Source organism: Eublepharis macularius, chromosome 9 (assembly GCF_028583425.1).
Source record: "Eublepharis macularius isolate TG4126 chromosome 9, MPM_Emac_v1.0, whole genome shotgun sequence".
Lineage (NCBI taxonomy): Eukaryota > Metazoa > Chordata > Lepidosauria > Squamata > Eublepharidae > Eublepharis > Eublepharis macularius.
In genome coordinates, this window is record NC_072798.1 from 3,778,034 (window position 1) to 3,792,459 (window position 14,426).

At 47.8% G+C, this 14,426-nt stretch overlaps 1 protein-coding gene across 1 annotated transcript in view; it reads left to right on the forward strand.

Moving 5' to 3' along the window:
- Nucleotides 1-14,426, forward strand: part of STRIP2 (striatin interacting protein 2) — a 46,379-nt gene that overhangs the window by 24,961 nt on the left and 6,992 nt on the right. Inside the window, exons 8-18 of the mRNA XM_054989463.1 lie at nucleotides 556-683; nucleotides 1,330-1,524; nucleotides 3,165-3,388; nucleotides 5,327-5,392; nucleotides 6,317-6,380; nucleotides 6,865-6,936; nucleotides 8,631-8,705; nucleotides 9,335-9,432; nucleotides 12,375-12,501; nucleotides 13,743-13,843; nucleotides 13,979-14,045. Coding sequence (XP_054845438.1) covers nucleotides 556-683; nucleotides 1,330-1,524; nucleotides 3,165-3,388; nucleotides 5,327-5,392; nucleotides 6,317-6,380; nucleotides 6,865-6,936; nucleotides 8,631-8,705; nucleotides 9,335-9,432; nucleotides 12,375-12,501; nucleotides 13,743-13,843; nucleotides 13,979-14,045 — 1,217 coding nt within the window. The remainder of the gene's footprint in view (nucleotides 1-555; nucleotides 684-1,329; nucleotides 1,525-3,164; nucleotides 3,389-5,326; nucleotides 5,393-6,316; nucleotides 6,381-6,864; nucleotides 6,937-8,630; nucleotides 8,706-9,334; nucleotides 9,433-12,374; nucleotides 12,502-13,742; nucleotides 13,844-13,978; nucleotides 14,046-14,426) is intronic.

Here is a 14,426-nt window from a genome sequence, read left to right on the forward strand (position 1 = left end):
CCCAAAGTCACCCAGCTGGCTTTAAGTGGAGGAGTGGGGAATCAAACCTGGTTCTCCAGATTAAAGTCCCACGCTCTTAACCATTACACCAAACTGGTGTAGCTACCTGCTCTACCTGCGTGAAGGAGCATGCTGAAAGGAGGGGTTTGTCAGGATTGGAGAAAGCATCAAAATTGTGACCTGGAAGAGGTGACTGCTCAAGTGTTTCCAGATGAGGACTAGAAGTTTTGTTTGATAAAAGTAAGGAATGGAGGTTTCCGGGAATCCAAATCCTGTCCCAGATTTCAGGTGAAATTTGGAACAGCAGATGCAGAACCATCTTAGCCCATTTTGGACAGCCGACAGGCAGGACCCCCCCCCCCCTCGCCCGCCCCCTTTGAAGAGAGTGCCGCTCCTGGAGCTCAGAATTTGAATAAATAACTTGTTGGATTGTCTCTCTCACCGTTTCAGGTTGGAGGCAAACAGATTGGCCTGAACAGGTTTGTTTGTCTAGCCCTCTTTGCAGGGGTGTTTTTTCCTCTTTTTAATGCACCTTCTCTACCTGTCTCTTCTGAGGTTTCCCCGTACACAGCGAAGAGCCCTTCGCCCTCTTGCTGTTCACCATGGTGACCAAGTTCTGTAGTGGGCACGCTCCGCACTTCCCCATGAAGAAAGTCCTGCTGTTGCTGTGGAAGGTGTTGGTGGTGAGTGAGATGACCCTTCTGTGTATACATTTGGGGAAAGGGCCCCAGTATAATGTGTGTATGGTGGTTAGGCCAGTGCGGGGGGGAACACTTGCAGAAGGAAGAGGCGGTAGAACTTTGAGGCGGCAGCTGATATTCTGCTTGACTACTACAGACTAACACAGCGAACTCCTCTGAATCCGCTGGAGAAGGCTCTTTTGCATCGATACTCCATGCAAGGAGAAAGCTAGCACACAAGGGAAAGAGTTCTATGACTAATTAAAAAATTAATATCTTAAAATGCTGAATATAAATGTTGAATATAAAATGCTGAGTATAAAGTAAATAAGAAGATGGACAGGAGCAATATTTTCTAGCTTAAATGTGCTTATATTTATGTATTGTTACGGTCTTTTTTCTTTTCCAAAAAACTTTTTATTTTTTTTTAAAAAGGGAAAGAGTTTCTGACGCTTCTCTTTCCTTGCTGTGCTCATTTTCTGTTTGTAATATTTTTTTGGCAGAGGGAACATTCCAAAATGTGATTCTCCCCTATGCCGCACACACCCACCCTTGCACTGAGGGGTGGTGCGGTCCATTTTGCCTCTTCATTCCCGTGTGTGTGTAGATCAGCCCACCCCCAAGGGAGTGATGCTTTCCGTCTCTGCAGTTCACTTTGGGCGGTTTCGAAGCCCTCCAGGCCATGAAGGTGAAGAAGCGGGAAGAGGTGGGCCTCCCGCCCCTGCCAGAGGACAGCATCCAAGTCATGCGCAGCATGCGGGCGGCTTCCCCTCCGGCCTACGCCATTGAACTGATAGAGCAGCAGCAGCAGCAGCAGCAGAAGAGAGGACACCGGAGCCGGAGGGTAGGGGCCGGGCAGGGAGCCGTTTACTCTCCTGGTGCCGGGCAGGTTGCGTGTCTGTCCTCAGTTTCCTTGAATCTGTAGTGACCTACCTTGCAGGACTGTTGGGACAAATGAGCATTAGAAAGTAATTTGCAAAAGCAGTGCTACGGGAAGGGCAGCATTTAATAAATTACATGTGTGAATGCATTACTTGCCTTATACAGAATCAGACCCTTAATACATCAAAGACAGTATTGTCTATTTTGGCAGAGCCCCAGACGGACCTCTTGAGCATCACTAACTATCGGATCCTTTAAACTGGAGATGCCGGAGATTGAACCTGGGAACTTTTGCATGCCAAGCAGATGTTCTACCGCTGAGTCACAGCTCTCTGGCCTCTCCAGCCTTCTGCCTTTTCAGTTATTTAATTCTTGCCTTAAAGTGACATGTTTCCAAAATGTCAGTATGGGTGCCTTTCAGAGATATTGGAATTTAATCACACACAAGGCCAAATCCCGCAATTCCATTGCACTAAGCGTGGCCCTTTCCTCCAGTGCCAGGAAAATCCCTTGTGCCAGAGGAAAGGGCCTCTATATTCATTCATTCATTCATTCATTCATTCATTCATTCTGTTGCACTAAGTGTGGCCCTTTCCTCCAGTGCCAGGAAAATCCCTTGTACCAGAGGAAAGGGCCTCCATTTTCATTCATTCATTCATTCATTCATTCATTCATTCATTCATTCATTCATTCATTCATTCATTCATTCTGTTGCACTAAGTGTGGCCCTTTCCTCCAGTGCCCGGAAAATCCCTTGTACCAGAGGAAAGGGCCTCCATTTTCATTCATTCATTCATTCATTCATTCATTCATTCATTCATTCATTCATTCATTCAACTTCTCGCGCCCACACTCCCTGCAAGCAGGCTCAGGGCGGGTTGCAACAATTTCAACACATATTAAAATCACAATAAAAACAACATTGGTTATCATAAAAACACAGTTCCAAAACAGCGATTACTGCAGCCCAGCCCTGCCAGCAGTGCTCGGGGGAGGGTGTGTGTGAGGAGCCGTCATTTCTGCCCCACTACAACTTATATGAGGGGCCAAGATACTGGACCACCTCGCTGATAAGAGACCGGAAGGGAGGCTCCCATATGGATACAGGACCAGCCTCAACCATATGCCTGGCGGAACAACTTAGTCTTGCAGGCTCGCTGAAAGGATAAAAGATCTTGGTGGGCCTCTATTGATAGAGAGTTCCACCAGGTTGGAGCCAGGACCGAAAAGGCTCTAGCTCTGGTCGAGCCCAGTCTAGCTTTGCCTGGTGAAATTGTCACCCTCAAACGTTGTACTGAGTCTCCAGTGGAAGGGGCTTGTGTAGCAGTGTGACCCTCACTGGGGCACCAGTTCAGCCGCCGGCAAAGGACACCAAGCCTGGGGTGCCCTTTGTCCCCCTCTGATGGCTTGACATGTGTGGGGTGGGATGGCTTCTGCTGTAGCATTTGTTCAAAACTGGATGGTCTTTCCCGCACAGGAAAATTCAATTCTGAACGAGTGCTGGGTGCAGATGCAGTGGTAGTCCAGAGAGGGGCCACTGCGGATGGAGCCACGTTGTTCCTGCACTGATTTTCCCCTTTCTTCCCCCTTTGCCACACGCAGCCCCTGATGAAGCAAGACAGCTTGGACATCTACAATGAGAGGGACCCCTTCAAGAACGACGAGGCGGCAGCAGATGAGGACGAGATTGATGACATTGACAACGGGATTGAAGGGGAAGTGGATATGATGGAGCGGGACACTGTCGTGCAGCCTGTCTTGGTGTCACGCCCGCCAGTCGAGAGGGTCTCCTTCCCGAAGGGGCTTCCCTGGGCCCCCAAAGTCAGGTACTTCACTCCCTCTGCTTGCCCTACTTTCAGAAAGCCCTTGGGGGTTGAGAGTAAGAGCACACCATTGAGGGCTGCACGCTCCCTTATCTGAAGAATTGTGCCATGTTTCTCTGGCTAGTCGAAACCACTTCTGCATTACCTTGGCCTTGCAGGCGGGAATCTTGAGTGTGTTGTGGTTTTTTGTCTCATTTTTTTTGCACTTTTAGCTGCTTTTTCTTTCCCCCTGTTCAGAGCAGCTTACATGTCTTTCCAAGAAGGCCTTTCAGGGCCAGGCTGGCTTATCTGTAGTAGTGGAAAAGAGCAAGAGTCCAGTAGCACCTATAACAAAATTAGTGGTCGGGGGTGAGCTTTCGTGAGCCACAGCTCACTTCTTCAGATACAGCTAGAATGTGAGTCCATCTGTCCTTATATCTTGGATATAAGATATAAGGACAGATGGACTCACATTCTAGCTGTATCCGAAGAAGTGAGCTGTGGCTCACGAAAGCTCACCCCCGACCACTAATTTTGTATATCTTGGATATAAGATATAAGGACAGATGGACTCACATTCTAGCTGTATCCGAAGAAGTGAGCTGTGGCTCACGAAAGCTCACCCCCTACCACTAATTTTGTATATCTTGGATATAAGATATAAGGACAGATGGACTCACATTCTAGCTGTATCCGAAGAAGTGAGCTGTGGCTCACGAAAGCTCACCCCCTACCACTAATTTTGTATATCTTGGATATAAGATATAAGGACAGATGGACTCACATTCTAGCTGTATCCGAAGAAGTGAGCTGTGGCTCACGAAAGCTCACCCCCGACCACTAATTTTGTATATCTTGGATATAAGATATAAGGACAGATGGACTCACATTCTAGCTGTATCCGAAGAAGTGAGCTGTGGCTCACGAAAGCTCACCCCCTACCACTAATTTTGTTAAGTCTTATAGGTGCTGCTGGACTCTTGCTCTTTTCCACTGCTACAGACAGACGAACATGGCTACCCATCTTGATTTATCTGGAACAACTGCTGTGCAGCTTGAACTTTGAGAGTGTTCCATGGTGCTAGCCGGTGGTTCTTTGATTAAACCCAGAGTCCCCATTTCACTGTGATGTCCTTTATCTTGGTGGTAGCAAAAATTAGCAAACAGGGTCATATGGAGCCCTGAATGCTGAAATCGAGGTCTGACTCCTCCAAATTTTGGGGCTGGCTTCTTTCCAAAGAAATTTTGTCAGGGCCTGCTTTAAGGCCTTCAGCCACTGCTTCTCCCACGTGCCTCTCTGTACAAAATGATGTGAGTGAAGGTTTTCCAGTAGCCAAGGTTGGTGTGAGAAGAGAGGCTGGAAGATGGGGAGGGCACTGTTGACGCCTCCCCACCCCACACACACTTAATGATAAAGTAAAATCTACCCTGGAGGATTTTTGGGCTGGCTGCGTGGTTTATTTTAAGTCTGAGTGGTCACCTGGAAGGGGAGGCAGGTGTTGTGAAACCCTGCTAAGCAGCGCATGATGAAATCAGTTCAACAAAAATTGAAACCAGTACCCTCCCCCTGCCCTCCCACATACACACCTCCTGGCAGTCCATCTGGCCACGACGAAAGTTTTGCGGAGAAAACATGTAGCATTTATGTCCTGCGCCGTCGAACATCCTAATAGATAACAAAGGCCTGCTTCGCTTCTGTATGACAACAGAAGGGCCTTGGGAGGCTCACGGGGTGCTACACTTGGCCTAACAATGTTGGAAGAGATATCAGAATAAACCTTCCACCTCTGTGTGCTCGTGCTTCGGAGCGCAAATTGGCTGGCTGCTGTGTTCTGCAGAGCTGGAGGCAGCCGAATGTTTTATCTCGTGCTGCTGAGCTATTGATGGGGTTAGTTTGGCCATGCTGTGTGGCATGCGTGTGCCTACTTCTCTCCCTGCCCCCGTGCTCTTCTTCTCTTCCAGACAAAAAGATATAGAACATTTCCTGGAGGCCAGCAGGAACAAATTCATTGGCTTCACGCTTGGGCAGTGAGTATTATGTGTCTGGGAGGAGGGACAGAGCTCTTTGGGGGCTGCTTCCAGCCACTGAAGTGGGGGTCTTTTCCCCTGAATATCCCTTGCTAGATCGGCGGCTGGCTGGCTGTCAGGCACCTTCTTTCCCGAGCCTGCTTTGCAAGATGCAAAGATTTGTAGAGATTTGTAGATTCTGCACACATCGCTACATCTCAGATCAGTGGCTGCTCCGCCACCCGCCAATCCCAAATGCAGCAAGACTGGGCCACAGAAAGGGAGAGAGGGGTGTGTGCATTTGGTGCACTCCCCAGGCATGCAGAAAAATAAGAACATTGGATTTAACCCAAAGGAGAAAGAGAAGAACGCCATTCCTGCCGGGCCTATTAAGGACGTGAATATGGTACCTAAGGCAGAGAATGTAATAATACTAATACTAATACTACTACTATTAATAATAATAATAATAATAAATAATAATAGTGATTATAGACCACTCTCCTAGGCAGATTAGTGCCCCACGCAGAGCAGTGAACAAAGTCAGCCCTGTGAAGTAGGTTAAGCGGAGAGTGGTTGGTCCAAGGTCATCCACTGAATTGGGTGGCAGAGCAAGGTTTTGAAGTCAGGTATTCCAGATCCCAATCCACCCTTCTTAGCCACTACACCCAGAGGTCATCATGTTTTATTTAAAAAGAGACTGATGCTGTCAGAATTCCTTAAGGAGCAGATCCTCGGCACTGGGTGCCACCACAGAAAAAGCCATGCTAGGGGTGGTCATGTATGTGTAATCAGTCTTTCGGCAGCTCATTTCAAAGAAGGATCCGGCTCCACTGCCCGTCTTGGTCCACTTTTGAGCAAACAATTTAGGAGAGCTGCCCTTGTTAAAACTTGCCCTTCACACCCTTCACTTTTAACCCTTTTTTACTGTTTCTGCTGTTGCAGGGACACGGATACCTTGGTGGGGCTACCGCGCCCCATCCACGAAAGTGTGAAGACTCTGAAACAGGTAGTTCAAAAGTTTCATAACAAGGAAGGTGGGGGAATGTCGTCTGCAAACACGGTCAGCTTTTTCACGTGTGAAATTTACAGCTGTCTTTGGGGAGTCCGATTCTGATTGCTGACCCATTGGGCCACCATGGTAGGTGGTCACAGGAGGACGCCACGGGAGCGAATCAGCACCGGGGCAAAGCCTTCCTAGCCAGGGACTCCGGTCATTACAGGAGCAGCATTTACCCTCTCCTGACCCCCTGGCTAGGAAAGCTTTGTCTAGCAGGTTTTGCTCACTGGCTGGAAGTGCCCGTAAATACCCTCTTCTGACCAGCTGCTTTGGGGGCATGGTAAGTAAGCAAGTAGAGCTTGACTCCCTGGAAGTATCAGCCATAGGATGCTTGGGAACTACAGGGACAGCTGCTAAGGAAGCTCCTCTGTGTGTGTGTTTGAAGTGCCCTGATTTTTTTTATTTCTGCCCCTCCTTTCCGTCTTGCCTTTAGCACAAGTACGTCTCCATCGCCGATGTGCAGATCAAGAACGAAGAGGAGATGGAGAAGTGCCCCCTGTCTTTGGTAAGCATCTTCTAGGGCATCCCCTGAGGGGTCAGATGCCAGCCAGTAAGGTGTCATGTGTCCACACACCCATGCCATTGATGTATTCTCTGATCTGATGTCTCCATCTGATCGGTTCACTGTGTTGATCTACTGTATGATTTCGTGCCACGCTCACATAGTTGTGCCTTGAAATGTAGCCACATAGTCATGCCATTCTTGGCCTGCCTGAAAACGAATGTACTAATGCTGATTTCACAGGGAAGGTAACCAGCCTGTTATCTCTGAAATATGCAGCGCTGGCCTTGCAGCTGGAACCAGAAATGTAACTGTTTCCCAGGGGAGAGAGAAAGACTTTGCTTTCTTTGTCATCTTCTACCGTTTCTGTCCAAACTAAGCTATTGTGTTCTCATGGAACTTCTTAGGTTTTCGTGCCTAAATGCAAGCTGCTCCAGGGGAGGGGGGAATAGCACTCCCTATATCAATAGTGCCTCTGCTTGTATAATTATTCCTGCCAACTTTCCCATCTATGGATGTACCCATGAACATAATGGATCTCTAAATAAAAATCCTTTCAACCAATGCACTGGAGTGCTTGCTGTGAGGGGTTTGGGGGTCTATTGGCCATGGACTGCCGTCCCAAGAACTGACATAAGGGGTGCCTTTGAATGTCACCGTAACCTCCAGGTTGCGCCAAGGTTTTAAACCTTGTTGATATCCCTTTCGAAAAGGGAGCAGCAAAGCACCTCCAAGGTTAGAAGAATATGCACATTCTCTGGATTCCCCAAAAAACTTTCTGTGAAGATCAAAATGGCACAAAACAGTGTGCAAGCTTTGGAGTTCTGCAGAACTCTTCCTCAAGTTGGATGTTAAAGACACAAAAAAGGGGGGGAGATGTCCAGGATACACAACATGCTGTGTTACTTTGGTTGAATTTAATAAAAGGCATTTCGTGGCTTTTCTATCTGGACCAAAATGACTATGTACGTCTTCCGCTTAAAGAAAACATGGAACCGCCCAAAGATCCGCTTCTTTTCTAACCTGATGTAATCTAGCCTTACGTGAGAGGAAGGATGTTGTGAGGAGGAGAAATTTCCCATCTGCAGATGGGTTTCCTTCACATTCGAGAGTTGGCTGGAAGTGCAAATATGGCCAGAATTTCAGTTAGTAAATCAGGCCTGCTGGCAAACCTCATCTTCTCTACCTGGAGCCTTGAGATGCTTCTGTCCCCCTTCATAGATCCAGAGGAGTTAGCCGTGTTAGTCTGCAGTAGCAAAATAGCAAAGAGTCCAGTAGCACCTTTAAGACTAACCAACTTTATTGGAGCATAAACTTCCAAGAGCCACAGCTCTCTTTGTCAGAGGCATCAACAGCTTTTGAGAACCACAGCTATAGTTCTTGAAAACTGACAATGCCTCTGACGAAGAGAGCTGTGGCTCTCGAAAGCTTATGCTACAATAAAGTTGGTTAGTCTTAAAGGTGCTACTGGACTCTTTGCTTGTTTCATGCGTCCTTCCTTGAGATCATACTTCTAATCTTACATTATGTATTGTTAGTGAGTTATGCTTAGAATTGTGTGTTTTTGTTCTGTTTGTTGTTTATTGTGTTGTGGTGTGTAGTTTATAGTTTAAATAAAGAAAATTTTTAACATGGAGCTCATACTTCCAGCCACTGTGCACTACAGTTTTTATTTCCTGCCTCTTCCCTTATGCCAGGGGGAAGAGGATGTTCAGGAGACCCCCTGCGAACTACTGTATCGGGTGATGTTGTACAACTTACCACAATACATGGTGTGTATTCTGTGTGTGTGCACAGACACACAAAGGAAGTGCAAAATATGCTTGTGTGTAGGAGGAAAGTGGCAGCTCAGAATTCTTGCAATGGCAAGAAAAGTCAAAGGAGACAACTCCAGTGTGTGTGCTGGTGGTGGGGGAGGACCACAGTGGATTCCTTCTGGATCTCTTCAACTAAGTCAGAGGGGGTTACCTTCTCGGGGAAGATGTGGCTCCAGATCTTTTTCTTTCCTGTCCTTGTGGAGTTGGGGCGGGTGGGAAAGAAGAGCTGCTCTGTTCTGCGGTGTTCTGCGCATGCATGCAGAAGGCCTTGGGTTCAGTCCGTGACATCTCTGCTTCGAGAGAGACGAGGGAGCAGGGCTGGGAAAGGCTCCCTGTCCTAGGAGAGAGGCTGTCAGTCAAAGTACGGCATTTGGATGGAGCAGCAGCTTCCCTTGGGACAAAGAAGCTTCATGCTTGGGAACTTTGTGTGCAACTGGGGTTCTCTCTGCACGCGTCTGGCAGCAGGTCCGCCCCTTTCAGTCCCCCTCTTAAGAAGAAAAGGGGAGGCTGAAGAGATGTCTGAGGGCATCACAGAAACGTCTCACTTGGGCTCACTTGAGGGTTTCTCTTGCTGCTTCCTGCAGATAGCTCTCCTGAAGATCCTGCTAGCTGCTGCTCCCACCTCCAAAGCCAAGACGGACTCCATCAACATCCTGGCGGACGTCTTGCCCGAGGAGATGCCGTAAGTCCTTGACTGATTGACAGCTGTGCGGTCTCATAACTGGTAGAGCTGCACAGGGGCTGAAGGGTTCTCTGGTTTCTGAGACAGAGGAAGGTGTCAGTTAGGGTCTGGGAAATAGCAAAGAGTCCAGTAGCACCTTTAAGACTAACCAACTTTATTGAAGCATAAGCTTTCGAGAGCCGCAGCTCTCTTCGTCAGATGCATGCTGACGACATATCTGATGAAGAGAGCTGTGGCTCTCGAAAGCTGACGATGCCTCTGAAGAAGAGAGCTGTGGTTCTCGAAAGCTTATGCTACAATAAAGTTGGTTAGTCTTAAAGGTGCTACTGGACTCTTTGCTATTTTACTACTGCAGACTAACACAGCTGACTCCTCTGGATCTATTTTTCCCTCCAATTTTTTCAATTTTTATTCTGCTCTCCCCACATTTCTAGCAGGCTCAGGGCGGATTACAAAATATATAAAGGTTAAAAGGTATAAAACAGTTATTATAGTTAACGATTCTAAAAACTTCCAATTTACACAGTTAAAATACAATTATAAAATCAACATAGCGGTACAGAATTCCACTGATCAAATTTAAAACAACTTCAGAGCACCTCTGCATTAAAGAGTTTTTAAAAATGGGGGTATTGGTGGTGGGGAGGGCCCAATCCCTCATCAACTGGCCAGGGGGGCTCCGCCTAGCACCGCCCATATGCCTGGCGGAACAGCTCCATCTTGCAGGCCCAGCGAAAGGATAACAAATCTTGCCGGGCCTTAGTCTCTTCAGATAGAGCATTCCACCAGGCTGGGGCCAGGACCGAAAAGGCCCTGGCCCTGGTCGATGCCAGGCGGGCCTCCCTGGGGCCAGGGACCTTTAACAGACATTTCACTAGAACAGAGAGTCCTCTGGGGTTCATAAGGGGAGAGGTGGTCCCACAGGTATGCCGGTCCCAGTCTGCATAGGGCTTTATAGGTTAATACTAAAACCTTGAACCTGATTTGGTATTCCACTGGTAGCCAGTGTAGCTGACGCAGTGCAGGTGTTATATGCTCACGCATTAGCAAGCCCGTGATAACACGTGCCACCGCATTCTGCACGAGCTGTGAGTTAGGGTCTGGGTAATGGAAAATTGCACCTTCACTCAAAGACATGAGTTTCTCCTTTCTGGAGCACTGGCAACCTCTGTGCACAGGTGTCTTTCCCAGTGGCGATGTGTCATCCATGCTTTGCCATGGGAGCTTGCTGGGTGGCCTTGGGCCAGTAACACACACTCAGCTTAGCCTACCTCGCAGGGAGGTGGTGACAATAAAATGGAAGAGAGTGGAACGATGTAAGCTGCTTTGGGGTCCTCCACGCAGATAAAAGTGAGGTTTATAAATGAAGTAAATAACTATTGCTAGTTGTGAAACATGACTTCTTGTGCAGTTAATTCTACATCCCTAACAACCTCCAACTTTTCTACAGATGTTGGTTATAATTGCAATATTCCCAGGGTAGGTAAGAAAGGTCTATAAAAGCATTATGGACCAAAGTAGAATGTGAGCACAAATTTGCTCTCTGAAATACTGTTCAGAATTCAGATACGTTGTTGAGTATTCTCTGGTGTTCAAACACTTGCTGAATCTTCACAGAATGTTTTTCTAGCTGTAGCTGACTCCTTCTAATGTTTGATTTCGATATTTGCGAACTCATGTGTGGCTGGCTGTCGTCCCCAGAAATTTCATGTTCAACCTCCGCCAAAATAAAAGGGGCAATGTACGAACCAGGCTAAAAAAAAATTGGATTTCAAGCATTGAGGTTAAAATGTCACACGTAAAACTGTAAGATCAGATTTCCCAACTTCGACAGATTTCCAATATGGTGCTGAGCTTCCAAACCATATAAGCCTCCGTATAATGAAGTATCTTGCACATCCACTGTGCTAAGGGGTGGGTGCTAGGGGGAAAGCACTGTAATAGATTGAATGTACAGGGTCCAACACATGGATTTGCTCTTCTGTTATCCACCCCTCTCTATTGCTTCCTGCCTCAAGTGCCTCTATTGCTACACTGCACATCCATCCTCTCTTTCTCAGCCTCAAAGAGAGAGAGAGAGAGAGAGATTCTTTAAAACCAAACAAGTTTTTGATGCATGTCAAGAGGACCCATTCATGTTTTCTTGATCAATGCAACGCAAACCATTCCTCCCTCCTGCATGGGCTTTGCAGAGCATGACAGAAATCCTAAACTCTCAAAGTAACTTTTCTGTTTCTTTTAGTTTCGGAAAGGACAAGAGAGGAGTTTGTGAAAATATGCAGGGTGTGGCGAAAAACTGAGCTGAGCCACCTTTCTCCCTCTCCCCAAAAGCTAGAAATTGGGGTCCCCTAATGAAATGGGGGGGGGGTTAGATTCAGGACAAACAAAAGGCAAAATGTCTTCACACAAGAGTAATTAATGTGTGGAATTCACTACTGTAGAATGTAGTGGTGGCTGCTAGAGTAGTTGGCTTTAAAAGGGGGATAGATATGTTAACGCCCTGACCCAGATAGCTCAAGTAAGCCCAGTCTCATCAGATCTCAGAAGCTAAGCTGGGTCGGCCTTGGTTAGTAATTGGATGGGAGAATTCCAACGAAGACCAGGGTTGCAGAGGCAGGCAATGGCAAACCACCTGTTAGTCTCTTGCCATGAAAACCCTGCCAAGGGTCACCATAAGTCATCTATTATTGGAGGGCACTCTCTAGCAGCAGCAGACATGTTCAGAGAGGGGAGGTCTTTCAATGGCTATTAGCCACAATGGCTAACTAGAGCCTCCATGTTCAGAGGCACTGTACCTCCGGGTATCTTCCCACCTGTCTGCTGGGAAAGCTGTGCCCTTCCCGTCCCACTTGTAGACTTCCTAGAAGCAGCATCCCAAGTGCTACAGTTGGGTTCAATTCCAGCAGGGCTGCTCTTACATTCCCCCTCTTTCCTCCGGTCAGCATCACCGTCCTCCAGAGCATGAAACTGGGCATTGACGTGAACAGGCACAAGGAGATCATCGTGAAAAGCATCTCGGCTTTGCTGCTGCTCCTCCTGAAACATTTCAAACTGAACCACATTTATCAGGTGAGCTTTCGGGGCTCTAAGAGATCAAATTAGTTTTCTGTCCTTAGCTCAGAGTTGCAAGAATTCTGGGTTTTTAAACAGATTTATCTGAAATTCTGGAGCATTTCAGCTGTGGGACTGAGGTCAGGTTTCTTGCCTGGCTGGAAACGAACTGGTTGTCTTCCTTTCCAAAGAATTTGGCACTCCGCTTAGTTTAATAAACCAGTGGAGATGATGGAGGCAGTCCTTGGCAATGAGTTGCTTCGTCAGACTTTATGGCATGATTTACCATGAGCCCCCTTCTTGCTGGCCAAGGTCACAGGAGCTTAGAACATGTGTTTCCTTTGGTATGAATGACCTCAAATCCTAACCCCTTCAAAAGTTGGATAGAGGCATGGATTCACATTGCCCTACAACATGACCTTGATCAAGGACAAACAGAGAATTCCTTCACTCATCTTGTGGAAATCTCTGTTGCGACGTGTGATTTAGCTGAAGTAACTTCAAAAGGGGGCTAGACAGTGTCATGGGGAAGAGTAGATCTGAAGGTTGCAGTTGACTTGGGGATCAAGGGCGGCATGGCTTGGATCTTGCAGGAAATTTCTGCTGATGGAAGGGGGTTTTTTTTGAGCAGAATGAGAATCCCTCGCCTCTCCCTCTTGCTGCAGCCCAAAATGATCCCCCAGGGGAGATCATTTCCAGGGGAGGGGGAACCCCGAGGGACAGCATGAGAGAGGAACCAGAAGCCTGCAGCAGGAGGGTGGATTCCGCGTCCCCCGCCCCCCCACACATTTCTATGAGCAAAAGTTTTCCCTGGGATCTAACCTCATGCTCCTGTATTCCAGGTGCTTGGAGTGAACACAGGGGGATGGCAGTGTGACTTGGTGCCCTGCTGGTGGGCATTTGGAGGGCTCTGGTTAGCCAGTGGAGGAAACCCGGTGCCCTGCTGGGCTAGGGGCAGAGTCTTCATCCAGTCACTCAAGAGTTTTGGTGTTCCCTCCCTGTTCATGGGACGATGGGGAGCCGCTTGCACTCTGGCTTCCCCAGCAACTCCTGCTATTTGGCGCTCAAGGGATGCCTTGCTGGGCATCACAGTGTCGTGGAGACCGGAAACAAACCAGGCTTCCCGTATGACGTCTGCCGTTCTCACCTGTATAACGGGCCTGTCTGAATCCAGCAGCCGGAAGGGACCGTCTTCCGGGCTCGTCAGATGGAATTTTGCGTGTGGCAAGCTCAAAATTCCTCCCCTCTTCTTTTTCCAGTTTGAATATGTCTCTCAGCATTTAGTTTTTGCCAACTGCATCCCGCTGATCTTGAAGTTTTTCAACCAGAATATCATGTCCTACATCACTGCCAAAAACAGGTAATGTGTCTAGGCAGACTAATTGCCCTTCCCCGTCCTTTCCTCTGGCAGTGACCGAGGTGGATTAAAATGGGATGCTTTGGTCTGTAAGGGCCATGAACTAATGCCTGGCTGTCCCCTTCTGTCTCCCTGAAGTATCTCAGTTCTGGATTATCCCTCCTGCACTGTCCACGAGTTACCAGAGCTCAATGCTGAAAGCTTGGTGAGTGGAAGCCACGGCCTCTTGGTCTGAGAGGGGATGTAGACCCCCTGCTTGGCATGCAGACCAGCTTCAATCCCCGGCATCTCCAATTAAAAAGGACCCGTCAGTAGGTGATGTGAAAGACCCCAGCCTGAGACCCCGGAGAGCTGGCCTGAGTGGGCAATACTGACTTTGATGGACCAGGGGGTCTGATTCAGTATAAGGCAGCTTCATGTGTTGATATGTGTGTGCAATTTGCTCTCTGTAAAATCAGTTTAACAACCTCTGCCTTGACAAAACTAGTGTGGGGACAAATTCACTTTGGAAAACTTACCGCCGGTACAAAGCCGCATCATAAGGGGATGGTAGGATGAACTTTTGATTGCAGAGCGGAGTGGAATT